The sequence below is a fragment of the Oncorhynchus nerka genome, linkage group LG4 (assembly GCF_034236695.1).
Source record: "Oncorhynchus nerka isolate Pitt River linkage group LG4, Oner_Uvic_2.0, whole genome shotgun sequence".
Classification (NCBI taxonomy): Eukaryota; Metazoa; Chordata; class Actinopteri; order Salmoniformes; family Salmonidae; genus Oncorhynchus; species Oncorhynchus nerka.
In genome coordinates, this window is record NC_088399.1 from 83,461,462 (window position 1) to 83,482,941 (window position 21,480).

A 21,480-nucleotide genomic window follows, 5' to 3' on the forward strand; every position below is an offset into this window, starting at 1 on the left:
AATAAGAAGAGAATTGCTTGGGCCAAGAAACACGAGCAATAGACATTAGACTGGTGGAAATGTGTCCTTCGTTCTGGAGTCCAAATGTGCGATTTTTGGTTCCAACCGTCGTGTCTTTGTGAAATGCGGTGTGGGTGAATGGACGATCTCCGCATGTGTATTTCCCACCACAAAGCATGGAGGTGGTGTGATGGTGCTTTGCTGGTGACACTGTCTGTGATTTATTTAGAATTCAAAGTAGACTAAACCAGCATGGCTACCACAGCATTCTGCAGCGATACGCCATCCCATCTGGTTTGGGCTACGTGGGACTATCATTTGTTTTTCAACAGGACAATGATCCAACACACCTCCAGGCTGTGTAAGGGCTATTTGACCAAGAAGGAGAGTGATGGAGTGCTGCATCAGATGACCTAGCCTCCACCATCACTCAACTTCATTCCAATTGAGATGGTTTGGGATGAGTCGGACCGCAGAGTGAAAGAAAAGCAGCCAAGAAGTGCTCAGCATATGTGGGAACTCCTTCAATACTGTTGGAATAGCATTCCAGGTGAAGCTGGTTGAGAGAATGCCAAGAGTGCGCAAAGCTGTCATCAAGGCAAAAGGTGGCTATTTGAAGAAACTCAAATGTTTGTTTAACACTTTTTTGGTTATTTCATGAATCCATGTGTTATTTCATAGTGTTGATGTCTTCACTATTATTCTACAATGCAGAAAATAACACACAAAAAAAAATACTTGAATGAGTAAGTGTTCTAAAACTTTTGACTGGTATGTGTGACACCAAAAACCTGTAAATTTGCGATACTGAACAGTGCTGAAGAGTACTTCAATTCCATGGAAACAGCGCCATCTTGTGTTCAAAACAGCTTTCAATTCAACGTTCATCATCGCGACATTAAGTAGGGGGGGAAAATCCCTTAACCTTTATAAATGAATGGAAAATAAATCTCATGATTTATTTTTTGGTTAATTTACAATATTTTTATTATAATAATGACCCTCTCCCGCTCTTCCTCTCATTCCCCCTTTGCTCATTTTCTCTTTCCTCTTCCTAGTACTTCACCCCTATGTTACATTTTCTACTTCCCTCATTTTATCCATCCTTCCCTTCTCAGACACACTAGGCTCTAATACAGAAGATGCTCCCAGGCAGGTACGAGAACATCTCCACAGTTTGCTCAGTCTGTTGAAACGTGGAGTCATTTCTCCATCTCCAGAGAGGCTAAGAGAAGCTGCCCACTGACCCCACTTCTGACTTCCACTCTCCCTGACCCCTCCACTCCCTCCATCCCCTCCTCCTTGGGTCTGATTGGGTCGGTATCCGGGGGGTTCTGTTGGATCCCTGTCGGGCTGGGTGTGGTCTCAGAGGCCTGGAGGACCTCCACAGGGGTGACTACGTCCCCCTCTCCGGTTTTCCCTGCAGTGTCTGGGCCACGGACACCAGCTGACTTAGTCCTCGGGCTCACCTTCAGCTCCCCATCTTTGACCTGAAAGAGAAAACAAAGAAATGCAGTGAGTGATGAGAGAGTATGTGTGTAGTCTGAAGCTGGCTATGAGCACAGGTCATATTCAAAGCAAATATAGTTCAAGTTGGTCCCAGCATAACCCCCTAAACCCAGTTTTCCCCTATTCCCTCAACTAATATTGATATTTTTCACTTCATAATCATTAGCTCTTCATAGGCCACTTTTATCTTATTCCTCAGCTTGTTAATTCTCTCCTTGGCCTGCCTCGTGTCCTCTTTGCTGGTGACAGACTGGTCCCTCCTGACCTTCACAGACTCCAGGTGACAGTGTCTCTTTGTCAATCGGACAATACACACACACATACAGCAATTAAACCATGAGTGAATACACACTCCAACAACAGATATTAGGCAGACACTCATATACTGTAGTTAGTGTAATTAACAAAAAAAAATAGCATCTCTTCAATAGTGTTACTGTCCTTGGCATATTCAATCAGCTATGCACTCACTTACCATAAAATGGCAGCAGTTTTATAAATAATCAGAACACTAATCAAGAGACTACCCAACCAAGCCCCTGTCTTAAAATGACAAGAGATTATGGAACTCATCCTCTCACTGAAGGTCCCCACTTTACTGGGGGCTGTACCCAGGAAACTACCGCCACTAGCAGGAGTGTGTGTTTGATTCTGACACCACTATAAAGGTCTGAGGCTACACTTTGCTCTGCCCCACCAGTAGCCCTGGCCGGTACCCACCATGTTGTATGCCTCCCCGCTGGCCCACTCCCTGGGCTGGGCAGGTGTGATGCCTTGGCTAAGTAGCTGCTCCAGAATTTCACTGGACCTGGGTCTCTCACCACTCTCATGAACCAGGCTAGGGATGTGGGCTAGGAGTGGGAAACACACTCTCTGACAAGCATACACTCTTTCACTCTCTCTCTTTTACACACACACACACACACACTAGTGGTGGTAGTTTCCTGGGACAGCCCTTGGTAAGGTGGGGACCTCTCCAGTGTACAGGACCACTCCACTGTCTGTGGTGAACTTTGACACTGCAGAGTCGCCCCTACTACCTTGTCTACTCCCTGTGTCAGCCTGTTGGGAGAAATTACAAAGTCACTTATATGAGTTAAATACACAGTGGCAATGTCCTAAATGTGCTTAAAAATATACACTGAACAAAAATAATAACACAACATGCAACAATTAACGATTTAACTGAGTTACAGTTCATATAAGGAAATCAGTCAATTGAAATAGGCCCTAATCTCTGGACTTCACATGACTGGTCAGTGGCGCAGCCATGGGTGTGCCAGGGAGGGAATAGGCCAACCCACTGGAGAGCCAGGCCCAGCCAATCCGAATAAGTTTTTCCCCACTAAAGGGCTTTATTACAAACAGAAATATTCCTCAGTTTCCTCAGCTGTCCGGGTGGCTTGTCTAAGACGATCCTGCAGGTGAAGAAGCCAAATGTGGAGGTCCTGGGCTGGTCTGGTTACATGTGATCTGCGGTTGTGAGGCAGGTTGGACGTACTGCCAAATTCTTTAAAACGAAGTTGGAGGCAGATTATGGTAGAGAAATGTAATATTAAATGATCTGGCAACAGCTTTGGTAGACATTACTGCAGTCAGCATGCCAATTGCACACTCCCTCAAAAATTGAGACATCTGTGGCATTGTGTTGTGTAACAAAACTGCACATTTTAGAGTGGCCTTTTATTGTCCCCAGCACAAGGTGCACCTGCTTCTTGATCTGTCACACCTGTCAGGTGGATGGATTATCTTGGCAAAGAACAAATGCTCACTAACAGGGATGTAAGCAAATTTGTGCACAAAATTTGAGAGGAATAAGCTTTTTGGCATATGGAACATTTCTGGGATCTTTTATTTCAGCTCATGAAACCAACACTTTACATGTTGCATTTATATTTTTTTCAGTATAAAATGTTGCCTATTACTATATTAGATCAAACATTAAAAGGCATGTAATCTGCATTGTTCAATGGTAGCCGAATAGTTTGGTTGATTTTAGAAGAATCGTGACAGCGGATGAAAGGATAGCCTGCGACTCAATGGAGGTAGCCTACCACGATTCTCGAGCTGCCGCATCCCGTATCTACTTCTAAAAATAAGGCTTTCGGCTACAGATGTTCTCCAGTTTGAGAATTTCGCGGGATATTGACACATAAGGACCCGGGTTCCTTCACACTTTCCAAGAGAGCGCGACCCATGTCGCCATGGCGCGTTACCATGGCACGTTGCTACAATACATCTGACCCGGTTTAAGGCCAGTAGGTGTCAGGGTCACTGCAAAACAACAGCCAATCTATTGTCCTTAATATAAATCCCCTTCCAAGTCGTTATTAGTCTTCGTAGGGGCCCCTGCAAGCAGGTTGACTCCAACCAATTACTTAACATGACATTTAAAATCACACATACAAGAAAAATATAATTTTATGAAATAAAAATATTTAATATATGCTCTGGGAGGAGAAAGCAGAACATGGAGTTCCTGTGTTGGAAGTGACAATGGTGGTTCCACACGGGCAGGAGACGCAGACAAACCTCCTGTCGATGTCCAACACATGGCTCTTAGCCTCATATGCATGGCCTCCAGAGTTTTCCTGTATGTCAGGTTACAGTTAACACACTTAAATGCTCAATAGCTATGTTGATGTAGTCAAGTCAACTTTTATCAAGACAAAAGAAAATCTTGATAGTCTTTCATACCCACAACCACAAGGAGGCGATATTGAGGTGTGTGTGGTGTTGCTCTCATAGAACAGTCACTGTTAGTTCCAGAGGAGGTACGTTTTAGCAGACTCATTTGTCGTCTTCACTACTGTCGAGGGATAACTCACAAAGAGGAGTAGTTTCTTCTCAGGTTCTTGGTCTCCTGCAGAAGACCAATGTGGGGCTGGAGGGGTAGAAGCACTGGGTCAGGGCAGCCACACATACATACTGACAACAATTAACATTGTATTGTTACCATGAAACTATAAAAGTATGAGAGAAGGCAAGTGACATACAGACAAGACAGACAGGCAGGCTGACTAGCAGGCTAGACAGGGACAGACAGGCAGGAAAGACAGACCTGGTCCATGCAGAGCTCATAGTTGGCCCTTTGGGCCAGGACGTCCAGCTGGGTGTGGGCCAGCTGTTGCTCAGAGTTCATGACCCATCTCTCCACCTTCTGTATCTCCTTGACCAGGCCCACCAGTGTCCATCACCTGGGGACAGTTCAAAGGTCAGTCAACTTATATCATCAGCATCACTAAGGCTACTAAGCACAAGAAAATATTGTTTTACATGACTATCCTTTTCAACATTCTGTTTTATAGACCTTGCACAACGGAATTAAGTGGAATTCTTATGTGGATTTCTTATGTAGAACTCTTTAGGTCTCTGTCAGGGTTACAGCACGTTTCACAACAGTGTCAATATTTACAGAAATGCCAAGTGATCACAAGGCAGGTCCCAACTGTACGGCAGATGAATGAACAACACGGCTAGGATCAGGATATCTGAACACCTGCCGTTTCTCCCACTCCAGAGTATCCCTGTCCCCAGTACAAGGTGCACCTGTGTAATGAGCATGCTGTTTAAACAGCTTCTTGATATGCCACACCTGTCAGGTGGATGGACAATCTTGGCAAAGGAGAAATGCAGACTAACAGGGATGTAAACACATTTGTGCACAAAATTGGAAGAGAAATTATCTTTTGTGCATATGGAATATTTCTGGGATCTTCTGGGATTTTGTTCAGTAATATCTTGCATTTTTCAAATTCTACCAACTGGACAATTATTGACTTGTAGCTAATAGGTTTTATGTGATTTGTACCAACACTGGCTTCTTAATGTCCACTTCTTAATGTCCACGTCTTAATGTCCACGTCTTAATGTCCACTTCTTAATGTCCACTTCTTAATGTCCACTTCTTAATGTCCACGTCTTAATGTCCACTTCTTAATGTCCACTTCTTAATAATGTCCAGTTCTTAATGTCCACGTCTTAATGTCCACGTCTTAATGTCCACTTCTTAATGTCCACTTGAAATACATTATTTTTCATCAGATTTCACAGTCCGTGCCTAAAATTATATTAAGCCTTTACTAACAGGAGAATGCATCAAACCACTTCCAAAATAAATCACTTACCACATGAATTCAAAATTATAAAAATGACATAAGTATATAGCAAAGAGCTTGAACGTGGAGCAGCTTATAAGCAAAGAAAAAAGTGAAATGTGGCAAACTTCAAAACTTTTCAGAATCACTTGGAATCCTCCATTGGAACTATACAGTCTGTGACAAAACCATTTCTGACATCCCAAGTAAGCCAGTAAACATATTGTATGTTGAAAACAGAATGGTGCAGGGTCACAACAGAGTACAATGTTTGCATTTGTACTGGCGCTTATCAATGATTTTATAACATTGTCATGTTTTTCTCAATGCACATGGTCAACTGTGTCAATGTCAGGAACACATGCAGCTGGTGGAGAACACAGGAGGGTTTGCATGCATGCAGTCAAAACGCTAAGGAGACTAAATGTGATACTATGTTTCTGGCCAGACCAGTCTAGTCATCCTCGTCTAGACATAATAAAACTCCATGTACAGCTGCAAAACCAAATCAAGAAGATAACCTTTGACCTTTAAAGTTTAAACCCTCAGGGCCTTATTGATCAATCTATTCATATAGCGGACATATCAACACATTTGCTGTAATAATCAGGAATTCCAGCACCAATGCAGTTGAAGCGGGGTGTGGGCCAGGATTTTCTACACAATGTTGGCTTTAAATGCATAAGACTATAGGTTATTGTTCATACAACTTTGAATTAAGGAGAATATGAATGCGAATTGACAAAAGGGACCACTGAAATCCGATTTTACCTGTTCTACCAAAACCCTATTAAGCTACACAATATGGGCATAAAATGGTCCTACAGATATACATTTCAAATCTGCATACAAGCTTCCTCGTTTGGTGTAGTGTTAAAAATCTGTGTTCAAACACTGCAGAACTATAAAGAGAGAGTATGGCAACAAACATAATTACCTTTAATTCTCTGACAGACAGCTCAATCTCTACTCAAGTGTTGTTTGAAAAGGTTACTGTCAAAACAATAACTGCACGTGGCAATGTTTACCACCTGGCTGGGGGCAGTCCCTTGGGACAGACAACACACTTCGCAAGCATACCGCCCCTCCGACTAGACAGACAAGCTACATTCCTAAAATGTTTGCCCCGGGCCACTATAAATTGCTGTAATGCGTCCAGGCCACAAACATTATTCATGCAGAGTTCCAGACGCGTGTACATGATTTCCGGAAAGATTTCAACAATGCAAAGAAACCTAATGGCTGAGAGCAGCCTCGCCCCAACGCATTATTTCGACATGTGGCATGACTATATGAACCTAGGGAGGCTGCTGGAGAAACTTTGTGACGTCGCAGATCGGACAGCCACCACCTGTACCCAGCTAAAGGAGCACGTGACGGAAACAGAAGACCACCAGACCGGTCGCCAGGAGCAACAATGGTTTCGTCTGAATTCGATCGGGACTGAGAGTCTGAGTTCTGCAAGCAGCATTTCAGGCAACACGAGCCACAGCCTGGGTTCCGGTGATTACTGCGGCTTCTGCAAGCAAAATGGAGAAACGGCAGAGATCTACCGGAGCCACAAACTGAAATCCAAAGACAGCAGAGTCATCTGCCCCATTCTGAGGAGCTACATTTGTCCTATGTGTGGCGGCACCGGAGACAAAGCTCACACGCGCCGGTACTGCCCACAGCGCAACGGCGTGGTGCCGAAATACCGGGGGACTGTGGAGTAGAAAACAGGAGGAAAAGCAATCTGTAAATATTTATGGAGAAAATATATCCAACGTTCTCGTTCAGTTAGATAGACCTATTGTTACCATATATATTTTTTACAAAGTGGCTAATGCGCCTTTGATGTTCTGCTATGAAAAAAAATAAACCTATTTTCGTACATAACTTAAATGGGTTTTGTTCACGTTCTCCTTCCTCAATTCTGGTATATGACATGTTATAAAACTAAATTATTTCATATTCACCCTTTATTTAAATAGGCAAGTCAGTTAATTACAAATTCTTATTTACAATTATGCCTACCGGGGAACAGTGGGTTAACTGCCTTGTTCAGTTGGCAGAATGACATATTTTCACCTTGTCAGTTCGGGGATTCGATCTAGCAACCTTTCGGTTACTGGCCCAACGCTCTAACCACTAGGCTACTATTATTTTGTGGGAAAGAAATCACAACACGTTAATTACATATTATAGTTTTATTAACGGCAATTATCCATGGATCTTATTTTTATTACTAATCCAGTAACAATCATGGCTTTAAAATTAAATCGACTACCTTACTATCCAAAGTCACCCTAGTCCATTTAAACAAGCAATATAAAAATATATACTAATACTTTGTACAATACTGGTTTTGGTCCAAACAAAAGTGGATCAGAAATGCCAATATACCTTTAGTCTTCAAAGGATCCCAATATGCATTTAATTTTTTAATGGATTTCAGGCAACTTTGAATATAGGGATTTACATAATAAATTCTAATGACAAAATGCTGAATGTAGAGTTGGTTTAACACACAAATTCAACTTCACAGATAAAAAAAGCAAGTTACTATTTACAGGTTATAATGTTCAAAGGCCAATTAAGAGAGCGGCAGGAGGTGGTGAAGGGAGAGAACGTGAATAAGAATAAAGGGAAGAGAAAGAGGGCACATGAGAATAAAGGGAAGAGAAAGAGGGCACATGAGAATAAAGGGAAGAGAAAGAGGGCACATGAGAATAAAGGGAAGAGAAAGAGGGCACATGAGAATAAAGGGAAGAGAAAGAGGGCACATGAGAATAAAGGAGATGGAGCGACAAAGGGATTAAAAAAGTAGTAAGAACAGTGAACGAATGCGGAACTACAGATTTACAAAGTCCTAAGGATGATATTTCAGGAGTCGGTCTCCAGCCCCAATCTCCACAGTGCTGGGGTAACGGTCCTCTCTTCCCCACTCTCCTCTGCCTCCATTTAAACACATTCATAAGCTTCTCACCTACAACTGTCTGACAGCCTCAACCAGCCACTATCACACAACACTTTCGTCCAGTTTACACACACACACCTCAAATCTGTATACAGAAAACAAGCACGCGTCATTCAGTACACAGAAAACTGTACATACAGCTTACACGCCATTGACACTGTCTACGCCTCAAATAGTACTCTATTCCCGACCCAATGATGTGCACTGCTTCAAATTCACAGGTTAAACTAAAGTTCACTACATAGGGAGTAGAGTGCCATTTGGAATTCGCACCACAGCTCTTAATCTCTGCATTAACTTTCGCAGTTCATAACCTGATCACCCATACTAATCAACTTAACAGTACGATTTTTACACTGTCAACTTTCAATTTCAGTTTTTGCATTTGTATTTTAATTACAAAAAGTCACGACAATGTTCTAGCCAACATTTGGAGGTGTTGTTAAGCAGAAGTTTCTCGCTTGATTGTGTTGTTGTCGCCATCATACTGTAGGTTCATTTGCAGTTTATTTTTTAAGCCTGACACCTGCCCTGTCCAAGGGTCCGCTCTCTAGTTGCTCTGGGGTCTACCACCCCCCCATCAGAGTATCACCCATACATCTCCAAATGGGGGATTCACCAGAGCTTCTTTACATGCTAAGTAGTTCAGTGTTTGTCCAGAGGAAGTAGTCCTGTCTATGCTTAAAGGGTCAAGTCTAGTCCGATGGATGTTTTACTTCTTACGCCGGACAGCCGTTTTGATCTTGCGTCTAGCGATTGAGTTCTGTCCTGCAGGGGCTGCAGTGAAGGTGGTGCTCTTTGTTGACCTGTAGTAGGGGATAAGACGTCATCAACACAATTCAAACTAAGCGTGCGCACATCCGATGCTCGGTACAAAAAGGCAACTATTTTTATTTAATTATTATCAACACCATCACAATTATACATTACATGTGTTAAATGCAATGACTTGAGACTAACACCTGAACCACTAAAACAGGGAAAGCAAAAATTCTGAGAGCATATAAATACCACTGTATTTACATAGGGACGGGTGAATTTGGGCCTATCCTTTTTCAGGAGTTGGAGCTGTTGGACTCACCCAATAAAGTTAAAGCCACCTCCAGGTGCACTGGGTTTGGGTGCCATGGAGGGCGTGGCAGAAGAGGCGGGGGACCCTCCTGGTACCCCTCCGAAAGCAAACACCCCCGTGCTGTTACTGGACGTGCCGAACGCACCGACTCCTCCAAACTGGAAACCTCCACCTGGTAAAACCATGGACATCGGGTGAATCTTTGAAGTTGAATCTTTAATGTTGCGTGATTGCTTTTGAATCATCCCATCTCGCTACTCAGACTTAGTAAAATGTATATATTTTTTTTATCATATCAATCTTCAAAAGGGCATTTGTTTTTTTTATTGCCTTCAGAATATATTCATACCCCTTGAATTATTCCACATTGTGTTATAGCCTGAATTCAAAATAGTTTTTCAGTCATCAACACTCAATACCTCAATGACGAAGACAAATGACAAATGTAATGAAAATGAAATACAGAAATCTTATTTACATAAGTATTCACACTCGAGTCAATACTTTAGAAGCACATTTGGCAGCTTTTCCAGCTGTGTAAGTCTAAGCACTTCTCAACCCTGGATTGTGCAACATCAAGATGGTTGCTGATCATTGCTAGACAGACATTTTCATGTCTCGCCATAGAATTTCAAGCTCATTTAAGTCTAAACTGTAACTAGGCCACTCAAGAACATTCACTGTTGTCTAGGTAAGCAACTTGTGTATATTTGGCCTTGTGTTTTAGGTTATTGTCCTGCTGTCTCCCAGTGCCTGTTGGAAAGCTGACTAGGTTTTCCTCTTGGATTTAGCCTTTGCCGAGCTCTATTTAGTTTCTTTTCATCATAAAACACTCCTTAGCCCTTGCCAATGACAAGCAAACCATAACATGTAGCCGCCACTACACTTGAAAATATGATGAGTGGGTGTCAGTGATGTGTTTAGGGCAAACACAAAATTGGATTTGAAATACAAAGTGTTAGCCGTCACATGCGCCGAATACAACAGGTGTTGATCTTACCACAAAATGTTTACTTACAAGACCGTAACCAACAGTGCAGTTAAAGAGTTAAGAAAATATTTACCAAATAATCAAAAGTAAAAAAAAAAAAAAAAAAGTAAAAACGAGGCTATATACAGGGAGGTATCGGTACCGAGTCTACAGCCCGGTTGATGTGAATGTGGGCTTGTTCAGCCGGCCTTTTCCTGTAATCCACAATCAGCTCCTTTGTCTTGCTCACATTGAGGGAGAGGTTGTTGTCCTGGCACCACACTGCCTGGTCTCTGACCACCTCCCTATAGGCTGTCTCATCGTTGTCAGTGATCAGGCTTAAGACTTGTGTTGTCAGCAAAGTTAGTGTTGGAGTAGTGTTTGGCCACACAGTCGTGGGTGAACAGGGAGTACAGGAGGGGACTAAGCACACACCCTTGAGGGGCCAGAGTGTTGAGGATCAGTGAGGCAGAGGAGTTGTTGCCTACCCTTACCACCTGGGGGCGGCCCATCAGGGAGTCCAGGATCCAGTAGCAGGGGGAGGTGTTTAGCACTTCATGGCTACCGACGCGAGTGCTACGGGCAGTAATCATTTACACAGGTTACCTTTGCTTCCTTGGGCACAGGGACTATGGTGGTCTGCTTGAAACATGTAGGTATTACAGACTCGGTCAGAGAAAGGTGAAAATGTCAGCGAAGACACATGCCATTTGATCCGTGCATGCTTTGAGTACACGTCCTGGTAATCCGTCTGTCCCTGCAGCCTTGTGAATGTTGACCTGTTTAAAGGTTTTGCGCACATCGGCTACCGAGAGCGTGATCACAGTCATCTGGAACAGCTGGTGCTCTCATGCATGCTTCAATGTTGCTTGCCTCGAAGCGAGCATAAAAAAGGAATTTAGCTCGCCTGGGCAACTCGAGGCCGGGTTTCCCTTTGTAGTCCGTAATAGTTTTCAAGCCCTGCCACATCCGACAAGCGTCAGAGCCGGTATAGCAGGATTCAATCGTAATCCTGTATTGACGCGTTGCCTGTTTGATGGTTAGTCGGAGGGCGTAGAGGGATTTCTTAGCGTCTGGATTAGTGTCCTTGAAAGCGGCAGCTCTAGCCTTTAGCTAGATGCAGATTTTGCCTGCAATCCATGGCTTCTGGTTGGGATATGTGCATATGGTCACTGTGGGGACGACGTCATTGATGCACTTATTGATGAAGCCTGACTGAGGTGGTATACTCCTCAATTGGATGAAACCTGGAACATATTCCAGTCTGTGCTATCAAAACAGTCCTGTAGAGTAGCATCCGCATCATCTGACCACTTTTGTACTGAGCAAGTCCCTTCCTGCTTTCATTTCTGCTTGTAAGCAGGAATCAGGAGGAAGGAATTCTGGTCAGATTTGCCAAATGGAGGGCGAAGGATAGCTTTGTATGAGTCTCTATCGGTGGAGTAAATGTGGTCTAGAGTTTTTCCCCCTCTGGTTTCACGTGACATGCTGGTAGAAACGAGGTAAAACGGATTTCAGTTTTGCCTGCATTAAAGTCCCCGGCCACTAGGAGCGCCGCCCCGATGACCATTTTCTTGTTTGCTTATGGCCTTGTATAGCTGGTTGAGTGCGGTCTTAGTGCCAGCATCGGTTTGTGGCGGCAAATAGACAGCTACGAATAATAGAGGACAAAGTCTATTTCTTTGCCACATTTTTAGCAGTTTTACTTTACTGCCTTATTGCAAACAGGACACGTTTTGGAATATTTCTAATTCTGTATAGGCTTCCTTCTTTTCACTCTGTCATTTAGGTTAGTATTGTGGAGTAACTACAATGATGATCCATCCTCAGTTTTCTCCGATCACAGCCATTGAACTGTGTAACTGTTCTTCTTTGCGAAGCATTGGAAAACTTCCCTGGTCTTTGTAGTTGAATATGTTTGAAATTCACTGCTTGACTGAGGGAACTTCCATATATAATGTGTGGGGTTTGTATGTGTGAGGTAGAGATGAGGTAGTGATTCAAAAATCATGTTTATTATGTGACATGTTAAGCATATTTTTATTCTATGCTTGCCATAAAGTGCTTGAATACTTGACTTGACATTTCAGCTTTTCATTTTGAATTAATTTGTAAACATTTTGAATAACATTCCACTTTGACATTATGGAGTATTGTGTGTAGGCCAGTGACAAAATCAATTTAATCCATTTTAAATTCAGGCTGGAACAAAATGTGGAAAAAGTCAAAGGGTGTGAATGCTTTCTGAAGGCACTGTACATACACTAAACAACCCCAGAAAGTGACCGTAGCAACCCACCTGGTGCGGCGGGGGTGGATGAGCCAAAAGCAGGCGTGGAGTTGGCTTGGTGGTCGAACACAGGGACAGAGTTGGCTTTCCCCCCGAAGGCAGGGGGCTGGGAGGCCGTGGAAGAGAAGGGGGACGGGGCGGGAGAACCAAACGCAGGGGCATTGGGCTGGGAGGTACCCTGACCAAAGGTAGGAGCTTGTCCCGACCCAAAGCCAGAGGATGAGGCAGGGCTGAATACAAACTGAGCAGGGGCTGCTGATGGAGCTGGAGAGAGACAAGTTGATTACATTTCAACCAACAGAAAAAGAGCACTTAAGTGGAAAAACATCTTGGGTAAACTATTGGTCAATGCAGTCAACAGCTACACATATTCGATCAAGAGAAGTGAACAGAAAAAGCAAAACACTATCAATTCACAGTAAAATAGTGCAGTGGCATCATTCGGGATGAAAAAAACAACATTCCTTGAAAATAAGTCCTAAAAATAACCAACCTGTAGATAAGGCAGTGGAGAGCGGTGCCGCTCCAAAAGCGAAGGAGGGAGCAGCAGTGTTAGGTCCAGACCCAAACAGGAATGGTTGAGCCGGGCCAGGGTTCAGGGAAGCTGCAGGGGCAGGCAGGCTGTCCTGGCTCTGCCCAAACAAGAAGGACTTGGCTGGGGTGGCCTCACTGGAGGCACTCTGCCCAAACAGGAAGGTACTGGGGTCTGGGATAGGGGCTGGGGTAGTGCTGCTGATGGGCCCAAACAGCCTGGGGGCAGGGGTGGTGGAAGTAGAGGTGGTGGTGGTTGACATAAATCCAAACACTGGCTTTGAGGCTGCAGCATCTGCAAGAAAAACAACTGAATTAAAGAATGATTGGTTTAGGTACAGACAGTGTGTACATTCACACAAAAAAAATATCAATTTTATAGTAGAACATCCATTTAAAGAATTGACAAATACAAAATGAGTTAATAATAACATGAACTAACTATTGCAGCGTATCCCTCCCACCTGTAGCGCTTTGCCCAAAGCTGAATGAGGGCTTAGGGGCTTTTGCTGCTGGGGTCTCGCTGTCTGCCAGCTTCCCAAATGTGAAGGTAGGTGCTTTGGGCTGGTCTGCAGATGGATCTACTATAAAGAAGGAAAAGCCTCCAGGGGGAGCCGATGCCTCCGCCCCTTTACTAGCAGCACTGAACAGGAACCCAGACCCCATAGAGGCCTCCTTCTCAGGCTTCCCAAAGGTGAAAGGGTCCTTGTCTTTCTCTAGCAATTCCTCAAATATGCTGCCCCCTAGTGGTGTGGCCAGGGTAGGAGGCTCAGCCAGCTTCCCAAAAATAGGAGCTGATGCTGTTGTGGTGGTTTCTGTAGAAGCTCCACTGTCGTTCTCTGTAGAGACAGGAAGGCTTAAAGTAGAGGTGGTGGTTGTCGGTTTTGATAGTCCAAAGGAGAACCCTCCATCCGAGGGTTTGCTCTCCGTGCTAGCAGCTGCTGTAGTGCCGAACGAGATCCCACCGCTGATGCCAAATTTGAACCCGGCACCCATACTCGGGGCTTCAGCCTTCCTCCCCTCGTCCGCTGCAGGGGTGGAAGCAGTAGATGCTCCAAATTTGAAGCCCTCTGTGGAGCTGCCGAATTTGAAGCCTGCAGAGCTGCTGGTGTCTGTTGAGGTGGTGTCTGATGAGGCAGCTGCACCGAATTTGAAGCCCCCTGAAGAGGAGTCAGAGAGGGTGCCGCCGAATTTGAAGCCCCCAGAACCAGAGGCTGAGTCCGATGACACCCCCATGTCAAACTTGAATCCCCCTGAGCAGGTGTCAGACAAGGACTGGATACCAAATGACGAGGAACCGAATGCTGAAAGAGACAGAGGATCACATGAATTAACTACTTCAGTATTCTGTATAAATTTCCTTAGCCTAGTTCAGGCTTCACAGCTCTCCTCACTAATATCAAAGATCTTGCTACAGTGACAAAGCCCTCTAACGAAACCTCTATAACACACAGAGATGGCAGTTGACAGCTGTACGTACCTTTAGGCTCTACTAAAGCCCCAGGCTTGGGGGTCTGACAGGCCACACACGCCTGGTCTGCTCCCTTGTTCTGAACACAGCACACGTCACACTCCCACGCTCCATCTGGCTTCTTGAACTGGGCCCCAAAGCCTAGTAGAGGAGTGATGCTGACAGGGGCGGGAGTTAGAGACTGAGTCGCTGCCGTCACTCCTGTTAGGTAGATGAAGATATGAGCGATAAGCAAAAATATAAACATCAATTTGCACCAGATTTCTTTAAAATACTTTCTTGAAGATCTTCTGATGCAAAATTAACAGTGGGCCAAGATAGCAGTATTGAGACAAACACTCATTGGCAACTTCATGAGAAAAAAACATTACTAAGCCAAAAACAAAAAAAACAACCAGGTTGTTCCCTCTTCTCATTACCTGGCTTAGTGCTCATACAGGAAACACACTTGATGTCCTGCGCCTTGTTCTGCACCATGCACATGTCACACTCCCACGCTCCCTCCGGCTTCTTAAACTTGTCCCCGAAGCCCAAGAAGGGGGCAGCAGCGGGCAGAGTCTTAGCCTCCGAAAAGGCATGCAGAGTCAGTGTGGCTTTAACTCCAGACCCAGGCTTGGCTGTCTCACAGGCTACACATTTGACTGCTTGAGGCTTGTTCTGAACCAGACAAGTGTCACAGTCCCAGCTTCCCGCAGACTTTGTGAACAGGGCTCCAAAACCAGCAGCGGTAGTAGTGGTGGAACCCTCCAGCCCGGACAACGTTGTGAAGTGTTCAGTGTCAGTCTTCACTAAAGTAGAGTTTGGATGTGGGGTCATACAGGCCACACACTTTGTGGCAGTGGGTTTGTTCCTAACCATGCAGACGTCACAGTCCCAGGAGCCTGTTGGCGCTTTGAACAAGTCCCCAAGGGAGGGGGCAGTGGACAGGGCTGGGGTCTCCTGGGGGGCTTTGGGGACAGGGGAGGTCCGAGTAACAGGAACGGAAAACCCTATGGGAAAGAGATGGGGTTAAAAACCACCCTAAAACCAGAAATGAATATAAAGACACTATTTGAAAATACACTCATTTAAACCCACCATTAAAAAGAGCCACAACACTGTCATGACAAATTACATAAGTAATGACAAATGATGGCAGATGACTTGTAAGTCGTATAAGAGAGAGATCAGGTAAAGCGTTACTAGAAACGTCAAGGTTCTGTATTCATGTTGCCGTCATTCTCACCAGGTCCTTTGAGCTCCAGCACACTGCCCTGTTTCAACATCTTGGCTGGTTTAAACGGCCCTTCAAACTCCTCCATACTCTCACTGGCAGCATGCTTCACTACAGAGATACCAATGCAGACAGAAGACAACCATTAGGTATGCAATTGGTTTCCCTTTCCATCAAGGCTTGTATCTGGTTCTCATCCCACTCTTACCTGCTGCCACTACTGGGGTGACCATCTTCCCATTGGATAGTGACAGACCCGTTTTCACTACAGGTGCACTGAAGGTAAATCCAGACTAAGAGACAGAAGATGGTCAGCATCTCACCATTGTTGAATGTCAGAACAGAAACAATATTCAATGGGGGTCAAACTGTCATCATAGCAGGTATACTCAAGCTGCGGGACTTACAGACGGGGAAAAGGATGGTGGGCTAGCAGCAGTTGTCATGACAATAGGGGAGGAGAAAGTGAAAGGTGTGGAGGGTGCTGTAGTCGGTGGCACCTGAAAGACAGACAGACTTCATGGTCATTAGGATGGACACAACACATTTGGATACATTGAAATAAAGCCAACTTAAGATATCAAAAGTCAATGCCCGTGTACCAAATGGCACCCTAAATAGTGCACTACTTTAAAGCAGGGCCCTATTGGGCCAAAAGTAGTGCACTTTTAAGGGAATAAGGTGCCCTATGGGACACAGTCAAATGGAGCTGGACGGACCTCGTTAGTGACGGGCTCTACCAAGACAGGTGTGGTAGTGACAACAGGCTTGGGGTTGGGGAAGCTGAAGCTGGGCAGACTGATTGAGGTGTTGGCCGGCAGGGCCGGTAGCTCAGCAATCTGAAGAGAGGGGTCAGGGTGTAGAAAACCATTAGCAGTACTATACATTAACCAGAATATCTATACTACACATGGCAGCATATGGCAATAATTGCCTTGCACAATTAGACAATGGTTTCAACCCAACCACCCACCCAGAAACATTTCAGAACCAACCAATCATTTATTGCCTGTATCACAAACTTCTCGCCAGACAGAATAGAAGGGGTCATATAGATAAGAGATGTGTACCCACCTGGTCTTCAGGTTGTTTGGACGAGGGTCTTGTGCTGGTCCTCTCCCTCTTCATTTTCCCTCCTCCTGACCCTGTGCTGCTGGTTGCAGGAGTGCTGGACAGAGGGTAGGTGGGCAGGCTGCTGCTGCTTGTGCTTTGACAAGGATATGCCACTGCTTCAGGAATCAGAGGGGATTGTCTTGTGGGCTGGAAAGGAAGGAGTAAAGGGTAGGGTTAAACATGAAGCATAAATACGTCTGGTGCTATGGACTGGCTCTAATTTGGAAAGCAACTATCTGGAATAATACAACTTCAGCTTGTTAAGGCTTCTACACATCTATCCAACTACAGCCAAACCAACAGGCTATGGATGCGTTTTAAAAGAAATCAGCCGGTCTCAGTTGGTAGGGCTGGGCTATACAGCCTACAAATCATATCTAGATTTTTTCAAACTAATGTGCGATGCACAATGTAAAGTATAAATACTGTTTTTCTTCATCTCTAAATAAGCTTGGTTTCACAATCAAAGGTCAATACACCGCAATTCAAAACAGCCAGGAATAATCAAATGAATTCAGGGCTTGTAAAATCATACCTAGACCAAATAAGCATTCCACAAGTATAACTTCATTATTTATTTGATCAAAATAGTTTAACGTGCTTTTTTTTGGTGCAATAATCACTGATCTGGCTTTCAAGTATGTCTGTGAAAATGTAATTTTTGAACAACGCACCACCACTAATGACGACACACTTCTGGTAGCAGGCATTTTTGAACATTAACATAAGTCTCAAACAATCAAGCCCACGTATTTAAAGTCTAGCCAACTTGGATCTAACTTGCTTGCTAAAAACAGTTGAATTATGAACACACCCTCCTGTCAGTCACCAACTGTTTGAACAGCCTGTTCACTTTGTTTAGATGTTGAAATACAGCGGCCTGCCTGGATAAGAAGATTTCTAAGAATGAGAACGAGTGGCCAATTCCTTACATAAAATGCATCTTTTCATGCTCATTGCACATTGATAAAACACAGACTAGACAGCTAGCGAATAAGCCTGTGGCTAAGATGCTGCTAGAGGTATGTGGTACCGCAATAGCACGCATGACAAACAGCATTAATTTCCCACATGTTCATTGATGCTCTCGTTTTAGTAGGGTCTGCTGTTCTACATTTCAGGAGTTGAGACATTTATAGACATCTCGTCCATTACAGTAAAATAAGGTTTAAGTGTTTGTCTCCATATGACCCATTCTTTTGAACCAAACCTCAAATAGCGAGTTTAAAACTGCTCGTTGTCAGAGGAAGAAGTTATCGTGGTCGTTGTGATGAAGGGCAGGGGCTTGGTGTCTGTGCGAGTGGGAAGATGTAGTGCGCACAGCACAAAGGAGACGAGAACAAAAATACATAAAACACCCATAAAACCAAAAGAAAAATGAATGCGATACAGGCATTTGGAACATGACAAACATATTCAAATGAATTAACTTGATATAATCGCCCAGCCCTAGTTGCTGGACATCATAATTGGTCCCAATTCAACATGTAGAAACAGCCATGGACAGTCTTGAGTTGGGGGAAAAATTCAACACATCGATAGTTAATTGGCTGTAGTTGTATGGATGCCTAGAAGCCATTAGGTGACCAATCTGGAGGTGGGGGTCCTCACCGTGCCTCCGGGGGTCTGGGTCAGGCCCCTGGGGGTCAGAGAGGGCCTGAAGGACATTGGGCGGCTCCCAGACACCAACGCTGCAGCCGGGATAACCAACTTCTGGACTGGGGGGAGGGGAGAGTCCAGCTGGAGGGGAACACAGAAAAGTCATAAATACTCAAAACAATGTGTCCCAGGCACACACGAATACAAACATTTTAGAAGTCCATCACTGGCAGTGGGCAGCATTTGGTAAGCCAACACAGCCACACACCCTTCTCCATGCTCCGTTTTCACCTATTCTAGCAATGTGGGTCGACACACAAGTTAACTCGTTTCTACATATGCATTGCTTGCGGTTTGGGCTTTTAGGCTGGGTTTCTGTATAGCACTTCAGTGATGTAACAAGGGCTTTATAAATACATTTGATTGACTGAACCTAGCGATCTCAGGTCATACATTACACATATTCTTACCTCCCTTCAGTAACAGTTTGGTATAAAGAATACAAAGACAGGCCTTGATGTTTCTTTTATATGACATTTATTGTACTTCGTTTTTTGAATCAGCACTGTTTCCTTCTGTTCCTCTCAGTCTCTGTAGCTTCCGGGTATGATGGAATAAGGACCCGAGCTATGGCAAATAGGGCTGGCTTTGTAGTGCCTGTCCATGTGAATAAGCGTATTGAGAGACAACCCCACCGCTACTGACAGGGTATGTAAATGTTTATATTTAAGCATAAGGGCCGAGGGGGGTGTGGTATATGGCGAATATACAACGGCTAAGGGCTGTTCTTATGTTCTAGTGACCAGCTGCCACAGCTGGGACCATTTAACAGTTACTGACGACCATCCAGCCTTAACATAACTAAAAATGGACCCCGGTAGATAGCAGCGCACACTCTACACTCACTCAAACAAATGCCCGCTTACTTTAACACACGCCAGATCACATACAGGACATAAACACGGCAGAGCAGGGGTGATCATCTGACCCAGGCTGACACACCTGTTAACTACTGCAGACACGCCACGCCAGCAGACGGAAATACTGGAAGAAGGGTAGGACAGCACTTTTCAAACCAACCAATAGTGTTTGGCTCAAGACCTTTCAGCTGCTGCTGTGCATGTTAGCTGTTGGGGGTTTGTAACATTGCGGACTAACAGCTGGAGAACACTAACCCAGGTTTGAAATGCCGTAAGGTCAGCTGTCAGTGTCAAGAGATAATGTATTGGGGTTTCGAAGATGAACACTAGCTGGGCGATACGGACCAAAATCCATGTCACAATAAAATTACTGAATTATCACAATAAAAATAAATAGAATGCTACATTTATTTTTACTACCCATAAAACTACTTTAGCCCTAGTCACACGGGACTACTATTACTACAGAACGTTGGTTATATAATTATTACTTCAGAATGTCCATTACTGCAGACAATTCGGAAGGGATTTGTCCGGCCCCCCAAACTGCCACCTGTAATTCTTTATTTTTTCTCTCTAATTGACAGTTATGACAGAAGCCTGGAGGTTTTTATTCTAGGCGAAGATATTTCAACATGTCCAGGTGATAGGGCCACACTGATATCTCCAGCTTGTTTCCCAAGTTTCTAAACCATATCATCTTTGGTATCGTGTCGCCATAATATTTTAATTGAGGAAGTGTGATCATAATCATTTGAATATTTTAGCGATCCGCTGTACGTCCTTAATGCCTTCAGATGTGAGTTAAACAGTGCACTTGCACCCAAGATGCATTTTAAGGCTATGGATGAGAAATGTAGCTTATTCCTAAACATTTAGGTCAGTTGTATGCTGCTTTGCGATCTATTAACAGCAAGGGTTACATTAAATAGGCGCAAAAAAATGTATTGCCCCATTTGGCGAAATTCAATTAATACCCACAAAACATATGAACAAAAGCATTCAATGTGAAAGTTGGTAGATGTAGGCCCTTCATATAAAGTTATCGGCAGCATTCACTCAATTTATTGAATCAGTTATTGTTTTCTTGATCAAATCGTGAGCAACACATGTCAAACTCAGACATTTCTCTCAAAACACAGAGATGTCGAATCGCACGAGACTAGTATTATCAGAGGACCTTGGAGTTCACAAAAAAACATTCTAGCTGTAATTATTACGCTCCTGTAATGTAAAAATTACTGACATGAAAGAGTCGGACGGGACTGAAATTACAGCTGTGGTGTTCTGTGCGCGAGCACATAATTACATTGCCCAACCTCCTCCAATAAAACGAAATCACGTCCGAATAAGGCTTTTGACTGTTGTAGCTATCAATTGTCCCATTCACAATAATCCATGTTAGAAAACTTAATTCATTTCAAAATTCACATTTCTCTAGTTGGTTATTTACTGTAATGAATGACATAAGCAAAATGTCCATGATAAAGGGTCGGTGTCTCAAACACTTACTCGTTTTTTGGGGGCCTGGAAATATGAAAGGTCCAGAGTGCTGCCATCAGGGAACTGCAGGACATAAGAAATGTGAGCTGTGTGACAACAATTGAGAATAAAAAAAGAAGTTAATTCACAACACTTACTTTTGACAAGGGAGAGGACACTGTAGAGGGGATTCTCTTGGCATCCTGTTAAGACAAACACACAAATGATGCATTTGTTACCATAAATAACTTCCT

At 44.0% G+C, this 21,480-nt stretch overlaps 2 protein-coding genes across 5 annotated transcripts in view; one reads left to right on the plus strand and one right to left on the minus strand.

Annotated features, from left to right (window-relative positions):
- The first annotated feature begins 6,672 nt into the window (after nucleotides 1-6,672).
- On the plus strand, nucleotides 6,673-7,463 carry nanos2 (nanos homolog 2). The gene has a single exon (XM_029659209.1). It carries the CDS (start codon nucleotides 6,782-6,784, stop codon nucleotides 7,319-7,321), a length of 540 nt encoding a protein of 179 aa, XP_029515069.1. The 5' UTR covers nucleotides 6,673-6,781; the 3' UTR covers nucleotides 7,322-7,463.
- A 317-nt stretch (nucleotides 7,464-7,780) lies between these two features.
- LOC115128690 (nuclear pore complex protein Nup153-like) overlaps nucleotides 7,781-21,480 on the minus strand; it is a 30,118-nt gene continuing 16,418 nt past the window's right edge. For all 4 annotated transcript variants that reach the window (XM_029658774.2, XM_029658776.2, XM_029658777.2 and 1 more), the window contains exons 7-21: nucleotides 21,385-21,429; nucleotides 21,257-21,310; nucleotides 18,837-18,965; nucleotides 17,187-17,372; nucleotides 16,832-16,951; nucleotides 16,520-16,612; nucleotides 16,321-16,405; nucleotides 16,125-16,223; nucleotides 15,319-15,888; nucleotides 14,909-15,100; nucleotides 13,893-14,732; nucleotides 13,391-13,723; nucleotides 12,907-13,161; nucleotides 9,647-9,809; nucleotides 7,781-9,371 (exon numbers count right to left, since the gene is read on the minus strand). In XM_029658774.2, coding sequence (XP_029514634.1) covers nucleotides 9,278-9,371; nucleotides 9,647-9,809; nucleotides 12,907-13,161; nucleotides 13,391-13,723; nucleotides 13,893-14,732; nucleotides 14,909-15,100; nucleotides 15,319-15,888; nucleotides 16,125-16,223; nucleotides 16,321-16,405; nucleotides 16,520-16,612; nucleotides 16,832-16,951; nucleotides 17,187-17,372; nucleotides 18,837-18,965; nucleotides 21,257-21,310; nucleotides 21,385-21,429 — 3,258 coding nt within the window. In that variant the 3' untranslated portion in view covers nucleotides 7,781-9,277. The remainder of the gene's footprint in view (nucleotides 9,372-9,646; nucleotides 9,810-12,906; nucleotides 13,162-13,390; nucleotides 13,724-13,892; nucleotides 14,733-14,908; nucleotides 15,101-15,318; nucleotides 15,889-16,124; nucleotides 16,224-16,320; nucleotides 16,406-16,519; nucleotides 16,613-16,831; nucleotides 16,952-17,186; nucleotides 17,373-18,836; nucleotides 18,966-21,256; nucleotides 21,311-21,384; nucleotides 21,430-21,480) is intronic.

Excerpts from the sequence above, each read along its gene's own strand:
- nanos2 (XM_029659209.1), top strand. The coding sequence starts at position 6,782 with ATGCAGAGTTCCAGACGCGTGTACATGATTTCCGGAAAGATTTCAACA.